This window comes from Drosophila simulans, chromosome X (genome assembly GCF_016746395.2).
Source record: "Drosophila simulans strain w501 chromosome X, Prin_Dsim_3.1, whole genome shotgun sequence".
Taxonomy (NCBI): domain Eukaryota; kingdom Metazoa; phylum Arthropoda; class Insecta; order Diptera; family Drosophilidae; genus Drosophila; species Drosophila simulans.
The window spans coordinates 18,938,991-18,958,761 of NC_052525.2; the positions used below are offsets into that span (position 1 = coordinate 18,938,991).

General features: G+C 53.1%; 5 protein-coding genes across 6 annotated transcripts; 2 read left to right on the forward strand and 3 right to left on the reverse strand.

Moving 5' to 3' along the window:
• Positions 1-1,832: 1,832 nt before the first annotated feature.
• On the reverse strand, positions 1,833-6,977 carry LOC6740231 (probable ATP-dependent RNA helicase DHX34). Its single transcript, XM_016180773.3, has 7 exons — positions 6,305-6,977; positions 5,711-6,241; positions 5,286-5,656; positions 5,026-5,223; positions 4,030-4,958; positions 3,734-3,966; positions 1,833-2,453 (listed from the first exon to the last, which is right to left on the reverse strand). The coding sequence occupies exons 1-7, from the start codon at positions 6,876-6,878 to the stop codon at positions 1,870-1,872; spliced, it is 3,420 nt and encodes a 1,139-aa protein (XP_016040011.1). The 5' UTR covers positions 6,879-6,977; the 3' UTR covers positions 1,833-1,869.
• Positions 2,580-3,733, forward strand: LOC6740232 (RING finger protein narya). Its single transcript, XM_002077075.4, has one exon. The coding sequence runs from the start codon at positions 2,789-2,791 to the stop codon at positions 3,422-3,424; it is 636 nt and encodes a 211-aa protein (XP_002077111.1). The 5' UTR covers positions 2,580-2,788; the 3' UTR covers positions 3,425-3,733.
• A 24-nt stretch (positions 6,978-7,001) lies between the features above and the next one.
• Positions 7,002-7,592, reverse strand: LOC27209281 (28S ribosomal protein S14, mitochondrial). The gene is made up of 2 exons (XM_016184733.3): positions 7,438-7,592; positions 7,002-7,377 (listed from the first exon to the last, which is right to left on the reverse strand). Exons 1-2 carry the CDS (start codon positions 7,498-7,500, stop codon positions 7,054-7,056), a joined length of 387 nt encoding a protein of 128 aa, XP_016040012.1. The 5' UTR covers positions 7,501-7,592; the 3' UTR covers positions 7,002-7,053.
• Positions 7,593-7,789: 197 nt separating this feature from the next.
• LOC27207432 (N-alpha-acetyltransferase 16, NatA auxiliary subunit) lies at positions 7,790-12,244 on the forward strand. The gene is made up of 6 exons (XM_016183117.3): positions 7,790-8,290; positions 8,631-9,119; positions 9,213-10,000; positions 10,064-10,491; positions 10,564-11,216; positions 11,283-12,244. The coding sequence occupies exons 1-6, from the start codon at positions 8,234-8,236 to the stop codon at positions 11,538-11,540; spliced, it is 2,673 nt and encodes an 890-aa protein (XP_016040013.1). The 5' UTR covers positions 7,790-8,233; the 3' UTR covers positions 11,541-12,244.
• A 1,246-nt stretch (positions 12,245-13,490) lies between these two features.
• LOC27207018 (5'-3' exoribonuclease 1) lies at positions 13,491-19,698 on the reverse strand. Of its 2 annotated transcripts, none has more exons than XM_016182781.3 (11): positions 19,445-19,698; positions 18,291-19,385; positions 17,929-18,234; positions 17,199-17,663; positions 16,868-17,136; positions 16,465-16,784; positions 15,522-16,412; positions 14,868-15,469; positions 14,126-14,803; positions 13,984-14,064; positions 13,491-13,915 (listed from the first exon to the last, which is right to left on the reverse strand). In XM_016182781.3, the coding sequence occupies exons 1-11, from the start codon at positions 19,517-19,519 to the stop codon at positions 13,826-13,828; spliced, it is 4,872 nt and encodes a 1,623-aa protein (XP_016040015.1). In that variant the 5' UTR covers positions 19,520-19,698; the 3' UTR covers positions 13,491-13,825. The 2 variants fall into 2 exon arrangements, with proteins under 2 accessions (XP_016040015.1, XP_016040014.1); XM_016182780.3 differs by having other exon boundaries at positions 14,868-15,445; positions 19,445-19,697.
• Positions 19,699-19,771: the final 73 nt, after the last annotated feature.

The following is a 19,771-nucleotide window of genomic DNA, read 5'->3' on the forward strand; positions in this document are numbered from 1 at the left end:
GTAACGTTGCGAACAATTTGTTCAAATTAGCTCAAAATCAAAACAATTATAATTATAAATTGTAATCTAACTGTAATTGATAGAAGGGTTCTTATATATACGTTTTTTTTTATAATTTTGCATAATTTGCCTAACATATAAAATATTAAAATAAACTATGAATAAAAGGAATCCAACCAAGCAGGTGTTTGTTATTTACCCGAATGGAACTTCCTTTTTAGCTATACAACTATTTCCTGCAGTGTACAAATGTCGACAGCTGTCCGCCTAATCGAAGCACTTCGATTCATGATAGAAAATTCAAAAGTTAATGCCCGCCAGGGTGCTGTCGCCCTTTTCAATATTACGCAACATAAAACTTAAATTGAAATCAACTTTTAAACAAGCCAGTGTCTGTGCGAGTGTGCGTGTGTGTGTGTGGAGGACAGCATGCTGCACACGCCCGAAAGCATGCAACACTTTTTTGCAAGACATCACAAAATGTTGCCCAAAAGTTTTTTATCATTCCATTTACTTGTATCGGCAAAGAGCATGCTGTTTTTCAGCACAAATGTGCAGCACGAATGTATATAATTGACCAGCATTAACGGGAATGTCGTTGTAGCCATGTTACACGGAAAATCTAGGTCTCCGGAACAAGCACAAGGATCCTCCGCCAAGTGAACGAGGACTTCTGGGACACCGCGCGAAGTAGAGCACTGTCTACTGTTTTCTGAGGCACTTAATGGATATTTATTTGAAAATCACAACGCATTTGAAAGCATTTGATTGCTTGCGTTGGCCCACTTAAGTAGGCAATGCATTATGTAACGAATCAGCCGAGGGTATCCAACAGATAACTAGATATTTATTTAAGAAAACGCAACGCATTCCCGTAGATTTTCGCATTGGACTGTTTGTGCTTTGTGCCATTTACATTTTGTAATAAGTAAGCAATGGGCATCCCGCAGTCGGGACACCCAAGTGCATTCTCCTTCTTTTCTTGCGAAAAAGCGGACAAGCGAGCTGAGCACAAAACTCGACAGTAGCAACAATGTAGTTCCCAAGAAGTAGACAATCGGGCGAGGCAGAAGGAGCTGCTGCCCTGCCGAGGAAGCGCACAACTATATCTGAAAATTGGACAGCTTGACAGGCAAAGACCTTTTCATAAACAAGCGTAGCTTCTGTGTCCCGAGATTAGGACAACACAGCACGGTCGAAAGGAGCGCCGCACTAAGGTGCAGATCCAATACAAATCTCTAAATCCGTTTTGTCATCATCCTAAGCTAAAAACTATTTTGTAAGCTACAAAATTGTGCGAGATAAAAAACAATCCTTGCCAGTCCCAAAAGTGTGAGGAATCCAGCCAGCTCTGTTGTCAGTGGCAAATTCAAATCGGGTCTCTTGACCATTTTTACGTATTGCAGTTCAGTTAAAATAAGCAGCGCAGCTTGAGCAACGACCTATTGTTTAGCTAGCTAACAGGCATAGTTATCAAATCCCATATTTCGTATCGAATAATTTATTCTATAAATTCATTCTTTCACCAATTTGATTAAAATGGAAATTTCCCGGCGGCTTCGATGGCAATTGAACGGGGCATAATTGATTTTAATTAAAAATTCCATTGTTTTGGCCCAAAAACGAAATATTTTTGGTGGGAAATCCGAATAAAAATTTCCGCCCAACATTTTTCGGTGCGTTTTTTTCTCATTGTAACGTCGCTGAAGGGTCCCTCAATTAAAGAAAGCAAATGTTTCCCATAACTTTTATCTGATTTCCAAAGGGGTTAACCCAAAAGTTAATTTGTTTAGCAATTTTTCAATACGTTAAATTAGCGCATTACAAATATGTTTTTTTTTTTATAATTAAATACGTTTATTTAGACGATTACTTGCTATTTCGACACTGCTTTTTGTGGCGCAGAATGTCGATCTTTGTCAGTCGCAACTCCCTCTTGCAGGAGTTGCAGTAAAAGCCGCCGGAGGAGTGTGAACTGGAGCTACTGGCTGCGTCCGTTGAGGACTCCGTGCTAGTTGTTTTCGCCATGCGGCTTTCCCGCGCCTTGCGACCCTTGCATTTGGGTCGGTGCACCAGCTGCTCGAGCACATCGAACTCCTTGAGCTCGAAATCGCAGCGCGTACACTGCCAGGGCTCGGCCCGAAGAGTCGCGTCCATGGCCGTCGTCCACTGCTGTTCGACCAAGCAGCTGTACACCACGTGCTCCGATACGTTGAGGCCGCCCTTTTCTTCGTTCGGTGTCATGGGAAAGTCGACGGCAAAGGGGTTCTCCTTGAGCTCCGCCAGTAGCGCCGAAGGCGCCTGATGAGTGTAGAGCCTCTTGATGTCGGCGGGAAGCAGTCGGCGTATCGCATAGGCCACGTCCAGCGCCATATATTCCACAAGATCTTGCCACAGCGCGCTGCTCCTATCGTCACTTGAATGGGAAGGTGCTTCCTGTTTGCTGTTGAGGTCTGCAAAATGGACAGCATTAAGTACATACGTATTAGATAACTAAGCTCTAAGAATGCCAAGAACAACAAGAATTATCTATAACTGAACAGTTTAAATATCGAGAATTGTATATGTAAATACCTAAAACGGTAGAAAATCTTTGAACTGTAATACACCACCTTGCAGGAAAGGTGTGGTGAAAGGTCTCTTGGGAACAGATTGCAAGGCGAGTGTTCTCACCCGACAGCGTGGCCAGACCTCTGAGGTAAGAGCCGTTAGCCCCATTCGGATATCGAAATTACAATTGTTTAAGAAGAATACATACAAGGCGCAGAACAAACAAATATTGGTCAATATGTTTCGAGTGCATTGCAACAAGTGCTTCCGTCATCGCAAAACTGATCCGGCCGTGCCCTTCCACTTGACCCAGTGCCGGCACGTGATCTGCGGGCCCTGTTTGGGCCAATCCTCGCTAGAAAAGAACTGCCCGCTGTGCGGCCGCGTGCTCAAAGCGATCCAGATCAACCGGGACATGCCAACTAGCGTGGCCAACTACTTCGAGGATCCCCTGAGATTCCAGCAGATCTACCGCAAGATCTCCAAGTTCCAGGCGGACCAACGGGCATCGGACAACCTGGGTTTCTACCGCCAGTTGCAGCAGCTGGAGCAGAACAAGCGCCAGCTGGAGGGCTTTTGCAAGATGGAGGCGCAGCTGAACCAGAAGGTCGAGGAGGAAAAGAAGCGAATCGCCGAACTACGCACCTACATCGCATATCACGAGAATGCGCAGAGGATGACGAGGCGCCGGCGCAGTGCAGGTGAGAAATTCCATACGCCGGAGTTCCAGGAGGCCTGGAACACCTCTGTCAGCACTTCGGACAAATCGCAGTCGGATATGCCTTTTGATAGCTTCCGCCGGGGCGCGGACTTGGAAACCCGGTCAACGCGGAGAAGATCCTTTGGCGGCGACACTAAAGGCTTTCATCTTTAGTCACTCCAATTACTTGTCTAATCTCTTATAGGAATTCTAAGACTATAATACTTGTAACGATACTTAATAGAATGAAATACATATCTATGATGTTTCAATTAGGTTTTGACCTTTCAGAACTTTCCCAATATAAAAAACCAGATAAATTATTCATTTGTGCTTAGGGTACTTATTATCATCCCTATTATATTACTATTACTATTCAAATCGAGACGAGATGCAAGGAAATATAACAATCTACTTAAGCTTACAAAACTCAAAAACCCCCTAGTAGTTTTAATGATTCCAACCAATCTGGTGCGCACTTACCATCCAGCTTGCCGTAAAGCAGCCTGCTCCAACGTCGGCGCAACTCGATGGCCCGGCTCAACAGCTCCATGCCGCTGCCGGGCATGGGCAGATCCAGTCCCAGCCAGCCGTCGCAGGCGATCTGTGTGATGCCCGCGTTCGTGTCGATGGCGAAGCTGAAGAGCAATAGCGTCTGGGCAGCCGGCAGACGGATGCAGTTAATCAGATAGGGCTTGGCGGTCTCCAGCAGCGACCTGTTGTGGTACGTAGTTTTTGGGGATTAGTATGGGGCTACAATTCCGTACAGACGCACTCACTGGTAACAGAGCAACTGGTGGCGCTTGCTGAGCGGAAGCTTGGGCGTGTAGAAGTCCGGCTTGGGCAGCAGATCGCTTTCGGTCAGCTTGAGCTGCTCGAAGTACTTGGCGAATTGCGAGTTGGGGTGCTGCAGCACGAAGGGCTTGAGCCGCGTGTGGAAGAACTGCTGGCCACCACCCTTGCAGTAGTTGAACTCGTCGCTGATGGCCAGCTGTGGGTAGAAACCGCTGCCAAGCAGCAGCTTCATTAGCACAACGACGCTGTGTCGGTCGAGACGCGACGAACGCTCCAGCAGCGCCAGCTGTCGAGGATCGAACCGCAGCCGGAAGTCCACGTCCCTCATGTCGTCGCCCTGCTCCTCCTCTCCCTCCTCCTCGTCCTCCGCTACCCGTCCAGCGCTCTGCTTTAGCAACTTGCGCTGACGGGGTTGCTCAAATCGTTGGCGGCGCTTCATGGCTTTCAGCTGCCGCAGCTCACCATGGCGCGTGGCGCGCTCGGCACTGGTCAACTGGGAGTCCGAACCGCTGGCCACCACCATGCCGCAGCTCTCCAGGATGCGCTGGAACTGCTGACGCAGCTTGGTCACCTCATAGAAGCGCTGCTCTTCGATGCCCAAGCGACGGCACCACTGTCGAGTGCCATCGCGCCGCATCTTGAGCTGCACCCACTCGTTGTAGAGACGCACCAGGGTGAAGAGGTCGCCTTGATCGGACTCCAGCGACTCCCGCTCGCGCACGCAGCGCTGGTCTGTGTGGGCACGATTCGTCAGCGGGTTCTGCACGCTCAGCATGGCGGCAAGGGTCAGCAGCTGCTCCACCTCGGGGAACACACTGCCCATAAGCAGCATCTTGCCGATGGACAGCTCTACGGGCAAGTTGGCCAGCGACCTGCCCAGCGGTGTGATCTTCTCCTCCACGCTGAGTGCGCACTGCAATAGGGATTAGAAGTCCGGCTGAATTGGGGTCTACACAGTTGGGTATCGGTGAAATGCTCACGTGTTGCTTTAGCGCCAGAATAGTCTGCTCGATGCGCTCCGTTTCCGGGGCCTCTATGAATGGAAAGGCCCGGACGTCCGGCAGTCCCATGGACACCATCTGCAGCAGCATCGTGTCGAGCGGCACGCGGTAGATTTCCGGAGTGGGATAGGCCTCGAAGGAGTTGTATTGCTCCGCAGTGTAGATCCGAAAACAGACCTGTGCTCAGAAAGTGGGAATGTATGAGAAACGGAGCAACCGTGGGTTAGGTTCTAGCTTACACCTGGTCCCGTGCGCCCTGCACGACCCTTGCGCTGATCCGCAGACGACTTGGACACCCAGAACTCCTTCAGGCGCTGGCCCTTGCAGGTCGCGTCGAAGTTCATCTCCTTGACCTTGCCAGAGTCGACCACGAACCGCACGCCGTCCACGGTGAGCGACGTTTCGGCTATGTTGGTGGACACAATGCACTTGCGCATGCCCTCGGGTGCGTAGTCAAACACCTTGCTCTGGTCCGCAATCGCCTGGCCACTGTGCAGCGGCAGGACGAGCCAATGAGTCTGTTCGGTGGCGTACTCGTGGACGGCCTCCACAACAGATTCGATTTCGTTTACGCCGCTTACGAAGATGAGCACGTCACCGCGCTCGCTGGCTGGGTAAGATGATTATTAGGCGAGCCCTAAAAGAACATGATAACTAAACTCACTCGGATACTGCTGGTCAATAAGGCTAAGCACCTGGACAAATGGAGCTGGATCGATGCGGTTTCTCTGAGAGCGTTTGGAGGTCGCCTGTCCCGCCTTTAGTTCCAGTGCAGGTGGCGGCAGATAGCGCAGTTTGATGGGAAATAAACGTCCCGGCACCTGGACTAGTCGTGCGCCCTCCTCGCCGAAGTAGCCGTGGAAGAGCTCCACGTTGATGGTGGCAGACATGAGTATCAGCTTCAGTTGCGGCCGCGCCCTCAGCAAGCACTTGGTGACGCCCAGTAGGAAGTCGCCGAATAAGTTGCGCTCGTGGATTTCGTCCAAAATCAAGGCATCGTACTGGTCTAGGTTGGCGGCCACCGCCAGTTGCCGCAGCAACAAGCCCTCCGTGATAAAAATGATGTTGGTGAGCTTCGTACGGCTGCGCTCGAAGCGGATCTGGAAGGCCACCCGACTGCCGTAGTCGTCCAGCAGCTCGTGCGCCACGCGCTTGCACAGGGAGACGCAGGCCAGGCGGCGCGGCTGGGTGCAAGCTAAGGCGGCAACAAAAGGTCGGTCATTAGCAAGGCAGCCTCAGGGGGATGCAACATACTCACCAATGCTGCGGTAGCCAAAGTCGTAGAGATACTGGGGCACCTGTGTGGACTTGCCGCAGCCAGTGTCACCGGCCACGATGACCACGCGGGATGTGTCCAGTGCCTCGCGCAAGTCCTTCCGGAAGCGAGCAATGGGTAGATTGCGTTGTGTCTGCCGCAGCTTTCGGATGCGCTGGAACTTCTCCGTCTGGCGGAAGTCCAAGTACACCAGCAAGATATGCCGAAACTGAGACTGCATTTCGTCGCGCGCCTCCTGAAGCAGTTCATCGGCGTCCAGTCGCAATGCCAAGTGCTTGCTGCGGTGATACGGCTGCATGCTGCTCAGCTCCGCCTCCGCGAGTCGAGGCGGCAGCACGGGCTGACCCGTGGAGCGCATCATGGCCTCGTACTTGCCCACGAATTTCCAAAAGTCAGCCTCGTTCTCCACCAGACTCCTGCCTGCCTGGCGGCTCTTGGCCTGCAGCAGGCCTACGAGCTCCGCCTTGTGATCCAAGAAACTGAACTCGATCAGACTGATCTGAGTCCTGCGGCGGCTGGAGGCATGTTCATCTGCCTTCTTTGATATCCGGGACATTTTTACCGAAGCCAAATAGCTCCTAGAATTTGTATTTACTTCTCCCGACTGCAAACGATAATACTGCTACCGATAGACGGTCAGCTGTGCAGGAACCCAAACCGATAACACAATTCTGAAATGTGGATGACTACTAACAAGGTTTATTTCCCTAGATTGCTAACAGGAGGAGGCACTACCACATGGCGCGCTGGACGCCGGACAGCTTGTTGTAGTCGGCGAGGTGGCGCCACACAATTCGACTGAGCCTGTACTTGTGGACAACTCCGCGCGGCCGTGACGTAAGCGCGCAGCGTTCCCTCACCCGGACGAGCGATGAGTCCCGAGGAAAGGCAGCGATCTCGGCGTCGGCTACCTCGCGTAGCTCCGGCGGCAGGATGTCGTTCTTGCGCAGCGAGTTGATTCGCAGCCGCTCCACGGCGTTCTCCTTGACGCACTTGCGCCGCTTTACGTCGCGAATCATCTTCCAATCGGCGTACTTGGTGCGCACCTGCTGCAGCTGTTGGGACAATGGGCTGGGTATTAGGTTCGCTCAGTTGGGAGTACGATGTTTACTTACTCCGCAGCCGGCTATTTGCACAGACTGGCACACAAAACCCCCGATCCTGGCCAGAGAGTTCATGTTGTTGCTTTCGGTGGTGTTCTTCTTCTTTTTGCCTCTTTACTTTGTTCGATATAGTGTCGGTTATTACCGCGCGGGTCTATCGATAGGCAACAGCTGATGAGCCATACAGTGAATTGCAAATTCATTGCGTATTATTTTCGTATACGAAAACTGGGTAATTTAAATGAAAAATACGATGGCGAAGCATGCGGGGTGGAATCTATAAGGGTAAAACATGGAAAGGCGGCTGACTTTCGACCTCTGGGAATAAGTTTTAATTAACAATTCACTCGCTTTACATAACCGCCAAGCAGCGCGATTCAAAACGAGCGCGTTCATAACCATTCGCAGTGGCTGTTGAAATTCGCCGCGAAGCGCGTGCACACGTGTGCCAGTGTGCGTGCGCCAGTGCGTGTATGTGCACAGTCGAGCTTGCCAGTGTGGGTGTGTGTGGTCGTCTCACGTCGATTTAGAAATTTGCTCGTGCCCGCAGTTTGCCGTTCGCCGTTCGCCGTTTTCGCCTTGTGTGTGGTGTGTCTACTCCGTATAGACTGCCAATCGAGTCCAGCTCCGCTTCCGAGCAGCAGCAGAAGAGGCATCGCAACTCAGCTCAGCTCGCTGATCCACAGATCCCGCAGTCCGGTGCAATTCACGGCCAGGCGAAAACCCAGTCCCAGTCAGCAGCTGAGGAAGAACAAGAACGAACAAGCAGAAGCAGGCCGAAGAGAGGAGCAGTCGCAGCCTTGCAGAGATGCCTTCTAGCGATCCCCTGCCGCCCAAGGAGGGCGCGCTCTTCCGCAAGCTACTTGTAAGCCGGTCCAGGTGCCCCTGCTGTCCCATCCCTTCCCCTCACCTTAATACCGCAACTGTGCAGACCCCCTCCCTTCGTTCTTGCCTTTGGCCGGCTTCGGCATCCATGTGCTTTTTAGCTGAAGTCAGGTGGAGAGTGCCTATTTTTGGCAGAAGCAATCCGGAGGCGATTCCTCCGCTGCTCGAGATGTGCGGCTTCAGCGGGCAATTGCACAGCTCTGCTTAACCGCCGAGTTTTGTGCTCGGCCCGCTGGTCGCATAACCTCAAAATTCGCGCTGCGCGGGATGCGAGAAACTTTGACTAAAACCTTTCTTCTTTGTGCTTCCTTATCACACAGAAATGCTACGAACTGAAGCAGTACAAAAATGGCCTTAAACTGGCCAAGCAGATCCTGTCCAACCCCAAGTACATGGAGCACGGCGAGACGCTGGCCATGAAGGGGCTTACTCTGAACGGATTGGGGCGCCGCGAGGAGGCCTACAAGTATGTGCGTCTGGGTCTGCGCAACGACTTGCGCTCCCACGTTTGCTGGCACGTCTACGGACTGCTCCAGCGCAGCGACAAGAAGTACGACGAGGCCATCAAGTGCTACCGCAACGCGCTCAAGTGGGAGAAGGACAACCTGCAGATCCTGAAGGACCTGTCGCTTCTCCAGATCCAAATGCGCGACCTCGAGGGCTACAAGGAGACGCGCCATCACCTGTTCACGCTGCGTCCCTCGCAGCACGCCTCCTGGATCGGTTTCGCCATGAGCTACCATCTGCTGGGTGACTACGACATGGCCAACAGCATCCTGGAGACTTTCAGCCAGTCGCAAACGTCGATTGTATGTACCCGGCTGCCTGCCGATTCCCCATTGTATATTTCAATTAAATAACATGTTCGTATTTCTTGTTCCATGTTTCTGCTCCGTGAACAGGAGGCGCACGATTACCGTCACTCGGAGCTGCTGCTCTACCAGAACCAGATACTCATCGAGTCGAATCGTCTGCAGCAGGCCGTGGACCACCTGACCAAGTACCAGGGCCAGATCGTCGACAAGCTGGCCGTTCGCGAGACCATGGGCGATCTGTACATCAAGCTGCAGCAGCAGGAGAAGGCAGTGCCCATCTTTGAGTCTCTGATCCGCCGCAATCCGGAGAACGTGCTCTACTACGAGCAGTACATTGCTGCCCGCCAGGTGACCGACTCAAGCGCCGTGGTGTCGATCTATCGCGTGTTCCAGGAGCAGTATCCGCGCGCCCTGTGCCCTCGCCGCCTGCCTTTGAACATCGCCAACGGCGACGAGTTCCGCGTCGTGACCGACGAGTACCTGCGCCGCGGTCTGCGTAAGGGCATTCCGCCGCTATTTGTCAACGTGCGCACTCTGCACCAGATACCGGAGAGGGCGGCCGTCATCGAGGAGCTGGCGCTGCAGTATTTCGAGAACCTTACCCGTTCCGGTCACTTTTCTCGCGAAGATGCCGACGCCGGGATTCCCGTCGAGCCGGCCTCGGCACTGGTGTGGACGGCACTGTTTCTGGCGCAGCACTACGACTACATGCGCGATACGGACCGCGCTCTGGAGTACATCAATGTGGCGATCGACCATACGCCAACACTCATTGAGCTGCTTATCACCAAGGGTCGCATCTTTAAGCATGCCGGTGATCCCGTGGAGGCGTACGTCTGGCTGGAGGAGGCCCAAAGCATGGACACGGCGGATCGGTGCGTGAGCCCCATTGACTAGCATAGATCTGCTGAATGTAACCATCAATGTTTTCCCCTCAGCTACATCAATTCGAAGTGCGCGAAGTACATGCTGCGCGCCAACATGGTGCAGGAGGCAGAGGAGATCTGCGCCAAGTTCACCCGCGAGGGTGTCTCCGCCATGGACAACTTGAACGAGATGCAGTGCATGTGGTTCCAGACGGAGTGTGCCCTGGCCTATCAGCGCATGGGTCGCTGGGGCGAGTCGTTGAAGAAGTGCCACGAGGTGGAGCGCCACTTTGCCGAAATCGTCGAGGACCAGTTCGATTTCCACACCTACTGCATGCGTAAAATGACGCTGCGCGCCTACGTTGGCCTGTTGCGTTTGGAGGACGTGCTACGCCAGCATCCATTCTATTTCAAGGCGGCCAAGTGCGCCATCGAGGTGTACATTCGCCTGTACGACAAGCCGCTTAAGTCGGAGACAACCATTGAGGAGATTGACATTGGTATGTGCACCCATACTCCACTAGCTCCCTTGCTCGTTTACTCAGCTGTATGACCGCCTTTCTTCGTTACAGAGAACCTGCCGCCATCAGAACTGAAGAAGCTGCGCAGCAAACAGCGCAAGGCCAAGAAGAAAGCTGAGCTGGAGAGTGCGCAGGCCGCACAGGCGCAGGTGAAGCGCGAGCAGCACCAGAAATCGAAACAGCAGGCGAACCAGGAGACCGACCCCGATGCTCCGCAGTTGGACGAGCTGGTGGCCGAGAAGCTGGAGCGCACGGACGATCCGCTGGACAAGGCCATTGACTTCTTGAAACCGCTGCAGCAGCTGGCTAAGGAGCGCATCGAGACGCACCTACTGGCCTTCGAGTTGTACTACCGCAAGAACAAACTGCTCCTAATGCTGCAGTGCATCCGGCGCGCTCGCGCCGTCGACGCCACGCACCCCGTAATCCACAGCTGCATTATTCGCTTCGTTAAGTCGTTGACCAGCGCCGCCAAGGAGCAGCCGTTCAATGAGCACGTGCAGAAGGTGCTGGAGAAGGCTACCAAAGAACTGATAGGCAGCAAGACGCCCCAGCAGCTCAACGATGAGTTCATTGCCAAACACAACGCTTCCATACTGCATTTATACGAGGGCGCCCGCAGTCTGTACGAACTGGACAATAGTAAAAAGGCTGCCGCCATCAAGCTGGTCACTAGCTTCAACCTGGCCAAGCTCCGGCTGGAGGTAAGTGACTGCCAAGCCCATTGCAACACCCCTGTTGATCCATGCTATTTGAATTATGTTCCGCAGGAGGCCACCAAGATCTACACAGCGTTGCGGGACGGCGATGTGTTTGGCGATTGCGAGGCAGAGGCCGCTTCCTACCAGCAGGCGTGCCACCAACGCTTCCAGTACGCCCGCATCTTTCGCAATGTCGAGGAGCTGGAGGCCCAGCTGCAGGAGAAGGAGGCCGCCAAGCTGCGCGCCGAGGAAGAGCAGCAGCAGCTGATTCACGTTGATTCTAGTGAACCGGTGTCTGTGTTGGCCACGGCAGCGGCAGCGTCTTAGGACCAGACAAGACTACTAACTAATACCCGGGCCCAAGAAGTTAGTAACAGCAAGAACAGATCTGCGGCCACCACACCATCAAACACAACAAAAGCAACAATAACGAGAAGTGAAGCGAAGAACCTAACTAACAACCAACAATATGAACAGGAATAAGCTTAGCTCTATAAACAACGGCAACCACAATAAAATTCACTATTAACAACAACAAACCAAGTGCTCTGATGAGGAGGACGCCACGCCGCTCTAGGCATGGCCGCGTTTATCTGATCGGATCGGAACGGATTGGACCGGTACGGATCAGATCTGAGGCGGCGGTTGGCTTGGCGCTGTGCCCTTGTGCGTGGCATGTACCACCAGTCTGCCACCTGAGAACACATCCCGTCATCCGTCACACAGCATCCTACAAAATGGTTTCGGCCGAGGACGAGTCGATGAGGAATAGGAATAGGAATCCGGTGCGAAATGGTGCGGAGGTGATATGTGGGATGCGCACGTCGGACGTCCGGCACCGCGAACCATGTAGTTATCCAAGTTGTTGTATCCACTGTTGTGGGATTTCGAAAACTGAATCAAACGGAACGAACCTTTGTTGACAACACCCGCTGGCTTTCTTAACAACACCTTATTTTTTATTATTTTTAACGAATGCATTGTATGTACATATGAAGTCGTAATTAATTATACGCAAATCAAAACCTTAATTCGTACACAACGACAAGTCTTCTAATTCTAAACCACATGGTATTGAGCAGAGTAGGAGCGACAGGACTGCCTCCACTGGATGCGTTGAGTGTCCTTGTGCCCAGTCTAGATTTCTGATTTAGCAAGCAGCTTGCGCTGGTTAAGAAGCAGCACAATTGGGCCGCCTACATTTAGTATATCTACTAACGACCTTCCCCGCTGGTATAGCAGCCTATAGAAGTCGGTTGACTCCATCCCAACCATTGCAGTTAAAACTAAGGATTAAGTAAGTTAGCGTAACGACGCCATCATTTATTGGGGGGACCTTGGCAAGCCGGACCAAGCAGGAGCTATCAATCCTCGGGTTCATCAGTCAGATTGAGGACACGCGGCTTATAGGTGAGTCTTTTAAAACGACAGAACCTCGAGTGAGCCCGCGGCGGGGTCGTCTGCTCCCCAACGGCGTCCTTGTGCCGGCAGATTTTGACGAAACTCTCCGGAATCCTTGCGTTAGTGGTGATTGCCATTGCGGCTGTCCCCGCTGAGGTAATGTAGCGCCTCTGGCCCTCCCATCCTGGCTCGGAAAGCTTCATCTCAATCTGCAGCTTCAACTCAAGTGAAGGCTCACGGCTTGCTCGGCGCTTTTGTTTTTGTTTTTCCTTATTTTCTTGTTTATTTGCTTGCTTTTTTTCTGCCATTTTTTCTTCCTTTTTTTCTGCCATTTTTTCTTGCTTTTTTTCTTGCTTTTTTTCTTGCATTTTTTCTTGCATTGCTTCTTGATATTTTTCTTGCTTTTGCTCTTGTTCTGAGGAGAAAACCACGGAGTAATGACCACATATACACTTGAGGAAAAGATTTCTTCCCTACCTGCCATTTTCCTGTGCAACGTTTTGGGGATAACCTGCTCGCAATGATTTAACGATGTCATGGTCAAGTGACAGATGGGCGGCCATTTTGACGATAGCTGTCACAGCAGGATTGTCGCAGGGCTAGCTAATATCCTCCGTGATCTGGCAATTCTCTAGGTGAAGGCTCTGCGACCGATAACTAGCGAAAAAACTATGCCAGGTCATTGATTTCTTGAGAATTCGCTCACAACACGTGCCAATCTGAATTTATGGCTGTCCACGAACAGGAGTTCCGCGCTTCGATTTGAATTCGAAAGAACATATTTGAATTTTAACCGCCCAGCACAACTTGATAGATTTTCAAAGAAGCAGCAAGCCATTCAAAAATTGTGAACAAATCACGGACAAGATTGCTCCATACATTTGAAATTAGCCACAGACTGCGTGGCACTTACAGCTTTATTCAGAAAATAATACATCTTATAAATTAGAAGCTAATTTACACAATGCAGCCGAATAACAACAAAATATGGGCAAAGTCGAGTTTATTGAAAAAAATATAAAGATGAGTCAGTCTCATTTCAGTATTCACATAATCCGCAACTCTTAAAAAAAGGTCTATCGTGTGCGGCAATTCCAGTGCCTCGCACGGGGACTAGGAGATGGAAATAAGGTGATATAAGGTCCAAATAGCGTTGCGTTTCTTCAGCTGGTGGGTGGGATTTGAACCTCAAAACAGGCGTTTGTTCGCTCTTAAGTGGGACGCGGGGCGTCGGGCAGTATGTATTCCAAGTCGAACTTGGCTCCGATGCGAGGCACTCGAGGCTTCCTTTTCTTGACCGCCTGCAACAGAAGCGAGTAAATGGAATGAGTAAATTATGCAGAATAGCTATCTCTATCTCCTCTATCACCTGGGATGATGTCGATGCTGTGGCAGCGCTCGCACCGCCTGTTGAGACCCCATCAGATTCGGACTGCGACGTAGCCGGCTGCTGCTCCGAGATGAAAGCATTAGTTCGGGAATCATGGCTTTGACTTGCGGCCAATGCTTACCTGAATTTTGAGCGTTTGCATCAGACCGGTCGCCTGTTCGCCTGCTGATTGTACAGGAAGACTAGAACTGTTCTTTGTGTCTATGGTCTCGTTCGTCGGTTGCTGCAACACAGACGAAGGACAAAGATTCTTGGCGGCATCGACGTCCTGACGACCGGCTGGTTGGACGCGATTAAATTTCTTGGGACGGTACGCCTGTATGGGCACAAAATCTTGGATCGTTGAGTATCGCGGTGGCGCATTGTTGAACTCCGTCAGCTGGAATGGCTGCTGCTGGAGTGGCTGCTGCTGGAGCGGCCGCTGCTGGAGAGGTTGCTGCTGATTCGGGTAGTATGGCTGCTGGAGATGCATGCGCACGTTGTTGTTAAAGGTGCTCTGCGCAGCTATATTCTTGTTGGGGCGCATATGATTTCCATTGTCGACGCCAGCGTGGAATGCGTTGGCGTGCTGCGTGCGCCCGTTCACCCACTGATGCCACTGCCTTTTTGGTGGACCACCCAATGGCGGCTGATTTAACGCCGCTCCTGTCTGGCCGCTTCTGTAGAAATGCTGGGTGTCCACGTGCGCCTGCGCCTGCTGCTGCATCTGCGGCCTCTGCTCCTGCTTCTGTGCCTTCTGCTGCTGCGCCTCATGTTGTTGTGCCTCTTGCTGCCAGAAAAGCGGTGGCTTGGGTAGATTCTGCAATGAAAAGTGGTTATGTGAACACATGGTTGGGTGGCACAACTGGACTGAAAGCAGTTACGGGCATTTGTCCGGGAAACGGAGCTTTTTGCTGTAGAAGTTGTGGCGGACGTTGCTGCTGCACCGCCTCCTGTGGTGTCGTCGCGTCCTTATTCTCCCCCACGCCCAAAACCGACATGAGCGCCAAGGTCGGATCCTGAGGAGCCACCGTTGCGGACGTGGCTGCGGTGAATGCAGTGAAAGCTGTGCTTGCAGATGCATCAGGAGCTTTTGTGAGCGAAGCAACCATAAAACTACCGCCCTGTTGACGTGATGATGACCGATTTTGGCGCCAATTATTTGGCGAAGACTGCGGTTTGGTTGTTGGCGTACTGACGCGTTCCCGCCAGTTGGTAATCTGCTCCGGCGGCACCGGTTTTGGCTCCGGCGATGACTTGTATGAATCCGTACGGGCTATCGGGTCGCCGCGCGTCTTGACGAATTCGTCGCGAATTTGGGTCTTCATCGTGATCGGGACCCAGGTGGACCCTGCGGCAGTCACATAGCGACTGCTGGTCGCACGGACTGGCTCGTCCTGTGCCTGGTTCGGCTCAGTATCCCTCACAGTCAGTGCGTTGTCGTTCTGCTTCTCTGCTTCCTCTGCAATAAAGAGTGGGAGCATTGCTATGTGTGTGCCTTATCCGATTCTCTAGGCTAGGCCGCACAAGCCACTTACCGTCCGTCTTGATGATCACCAGGGCAATTTCGGGCACCTTGTAGACTCGGTCTTCGGCGATGCCGTGGATGTCGTTGCAGTTCGGAACGGGCTTGTCGAACAGCACCTCGTAGAAGTTGTCGACAACATGGACGCACTCAAAGCGCACCGGGTTGGGGTCCGTAACGGGATTAATGCCAATCACGGTGCCCTTAGTGCCCACGGGCACCATGTAAATGGAGCGTACGATTACGACGCGATCGAAGAGACGCACCGCGCGCTTTCGGTAGACTTCTGGCAGTGTGACATTGGGCTTGAGGAGCAAGTGCGGCTTCACCTGCAGCTTAACGTGCTTGACGGGCAGTGAGCGCAACTCGTCGACGGCGGCTATCAGAAGCTCGACGGTCTCGCGGCAGACCGTCTTGGAGCCGCAGGAGACGCGCTCCACTTTCATGTGCGGCTGCTGGCGCACCCAGTTGGCCAGATCCTCGACGCGGCGATGGCCAACCGCAGTGGGGAACACGTCCTGTTCGAAGACGAACTCGGCGCGGTCGTTGGAGATACCGAAGAAGGCGATAACGTCTGGGTAACGCTGGCAATAGTCGCGCATCAGATCCAGGGCCAGGCTGGAGTAGTACCACTGGTTGTTCAAGCGGCAGCAGTACCCGGCACGCTCCTCGTTCTGCCGCGGATACTTGAGCTGCAGGCCAATGTTGTGCTTGGTCACGTTTTCCATCTTCTGACGCCGCGGACCGAGCACCACCCACACGGTACCAGTTAGGCGTCCCAGGGTGCGGCCACTGATTTTGAGCAAGTGGCAGACCTGGTAGGTGGACAGGTAGTCCCGGTCCCGCTCTTCCTGCAGCTGACGTGCCGCCTTTACTTTCGGTTCCGGTCGCACCATGATGCTGACTGCAAAAATGAATTGATGATGGGGTGACATTGCATGGCGAGACGGACTTACCCTGAATGCGGCCATTGGTGTAGGCCAGGCGTGGGTCCTGCACAGTTCCCTCGCTGCCGTAATACGGATCCGTGATCAAGAAGATCGAACTGCCAACGGGGAAGTAGTGCTCCACGTTGAGGATATGTTTGCTCGATTTCTCCCACACATTTAGATTGGCCACCACGCCCTGGGCAGGATGGCCGGTGACGGATCTGCTCCACGAGTCGCGCACTACCAGGTCCCCCTTGGCGTGGAACTCCGTCGAGTTGCCGGCAAAGGTGCGCACATAGACGAGCACATCATAGTTGGCAAACTGTATTCCCATACGAGTGATAAAGCTATCGTGGGAGGAAAGAGAAGAAAGAGAAGGTGGAGCATTAGCAGTGAGACTGCAGGTGCAGACGGCGGCTTCACACTCAACTGTTCCTGAAGCGCCTTGCACTCCGAGTCGAAACGCCGCGAATCGTTTGGCGCGATTCCATCGCTGTCGACGCGCTGATCTCGCGTGGCCACGCGCACCACCATCGCCTTGACGAGATGCGGCCAGCCGATGTGTATCACCTGCCCCAGGTACTGGGAGGCCACCGCCTCCAGGGTGTCCTCCAGCTGGCTCTTGCGTGGTTTCAGCACGATGTTCTGGTTGCGACTGACCTGTTCGAACACCTTGACGCGGTCGTTGCGCAGCTCGAACTGGAAAATAGCAAGCATATTAGACATGGCGAGCGTTATGCATGCGTCCAGGCGACACTCACGTCGAAGGGCAGATGCTGCATGGTGGGAAATCCCGGGAAGAAGACCTTCCTTGCCGCATTTGGCAGCTCGATGCAAACGCTGTACGGCAGATTGACTGCGATTTCGTGCGGCCACTTGGCCACCTCCGAGCAGTAGAGCACGGGAAGGGCCTTCAGCGGAGGACACTCTGGCATGCGACCCTGCGCCTCCGGACTGTATTTGTACACATACATGGGGCCGTGTTGGTTGCGTTCGCGCTCCTCCAGCGACAGCTGCGCCTCGCATGGCAGCATGGCGTTCAGCAGCCGACGCTCGTCGATGAAGGGTATCAGCACAACCGCCTCCCAATCGTGTTTCTTGCCGTTGAGGTCGCTCTCGAACTCCAGCGGATAGAACTCGGCCAGCGGGCTGCTCGGCAGCAGCATGAGATCGTGGTAGGCGACGGGGAGCAGCTTCGCACTGGCCGCCGGCAGCACCGCCAGAAGCTGTATTCGAAAGATTGGACAGATTGCTTAAGTAAATCTAGTATGTATGCAGATATATGGAAAGATGTTTAATTGGTTAAGAAGATTGCTTTAACCAAATGATCTAGCACCACAATTGGATTAGAGGGAGACAGATATATGTTAGGAAGGAGATACGCAGATGATAGTCTAAATTGGTGGCTCTGGTTTATCTTTAAGAAATGATAAGCCCGATAAATGATAAGCTTATAAAAAAATCGATCGGTGCTAAATGTGCTCAGCTCACCTGCTGGAATGGAAGAAAGGGCGTGCCCAAGTGGAAGTTGATCTCCACCTGCTCAATGTTTTTGAGGTCGCTGATGAATGGAGAGTAGTGGAAGGGATAGTACCAGTCCCAGGACTGCACGCCACGGTAGTAGTAGTCGAGCACCCACTGCAGCGCATTGACGTAGTGGTGGCCCAGTTCCTCGAGCAGGTCGCTCTGCGGATCCCGCTTGAACTTGTTGCGGTAGAAGTTTCGCTTGTAGTTCTCGAACTCCTTCAGAAGAACCGCCTCGTCGGAACAGTCCTCCTCGCTGTCATCATCGTAGAGCTGTGGAAGGGGCATTCAATGGACGGAAATGCGGGGTCAGTGCAGCGAGTTCATACCATCATGCTCTTGTTGATGAGGGCTCCGAGGTCGGAGTCGTGGTTCTGTGACTCGGTGATCTCGTCGACGTCCGTGTCGAACGTATCTGTTTTGGAGTTCACGTACTTGATTTCGTCAGCGTGCTCCTTGAAGTGCTCCAGCTCCACCTCGGTGAGGGCCGACATAAAGATCTGCAAGCGGCGCAGGTTGAGCTTGCCGTTCTCGTTGATGTTGCCGCCGAGGGTCGGGTAAATTCGGATGTAGGTGCGGTAGAGCAGCGGCAGTGCGTTGGATGAGATGTGCAGGCACGGCAGGTGGGGAATGAAGTCGTTGCCGACCAAAAAGCCCATCAGCACCCAGTCGTCGATGAGCTGGGCAACGTCCACTTTGTGCTCGACGGTTCTCAGGGCGTCGAACTCCAGCTCGAGGTACTCGCGCAGCAGACCCAGGTGCAGTAGGAAGAAGCGCGTCTCCTCCACCGAGGTGCGCTTTACATTGCGCCCGAACTTGACCTCCTCGCGCAGCACCACGAAGTGTAGCTCGTGGGTGCAGAGACCCAGAATGATCAGATCGGCGTCCAGGCCGTAAATGCAGTGCCGAGTGTTGGGATCAAAGTTCGGCTGCGCCTTCATGTACCGAATGTAATCCATGATCTTGTGCTCGCCCTCGCCGGGCACCTCCTGGCCACTCAGGATCACGCTGCAACGCTGCCACAGCGGATCCGTCGAAATCTTCGTTTTGAGAAAGGCGCGAAGTCCCTCCTGCAGACGCCGCATGAATACGGTGCCCGGCGTGATGCAGTTGCTGTCGAAGCGCTCGTGCTCCCGCCACTCGCCTCGCTGGGCCGCCTTGGTCTCCAGCTGCTCCGCCTCGCGCGCCGACCGGAATCGCCGGCTGCGCTGCTGGTTCATCTTGGCCCGGGGAGCCACCCCGTCGACGGCAAGGAAGAAGAGGCGCTGCGGCTTGATCAGGTAGAACAGCTTGTCTACGTAGTTGAAGATATCCTGGAATATCTGCTGCTCCTCCAGGTGAAAGTGAATGTTGTTGTCGTCCGGATGCGAGCAATTGTGGACAATGCCGTTCATGTCCAAGTACAGATTGTCGAACTCGGGTATCTGCAAAGGGACCGTAGGGTGCATTGGAACTCATAACGTGACCTAGCAGCTTTACTTACGCTGTGCTCTCGCGCCAACTCGCTGAGGCACGGATATCGCTCGCTGATGTAGCGAAAGAACTTGGGAACGCCCATGTCGCTGTTCTGGATGGGACTGTTCTGCTGCCGTGCTGTGCTGCCTCGATCTGTGGCAATTTAGATGAACTGAAAAATTTGTGCCTTTACCTGTTTCAACATGTATTGATTGACACAAAAGTTGCAAGTAGGTGAGGCGTTGCCACACCGTTTCGCAATTGCCGTGTGGTAGGGCCGGCGGCATTCCGCTTCGATAAATTAGGGCCCTGACCCATTCAAATCGATATTCGAATCGATAAGCTTAAAAGGGCT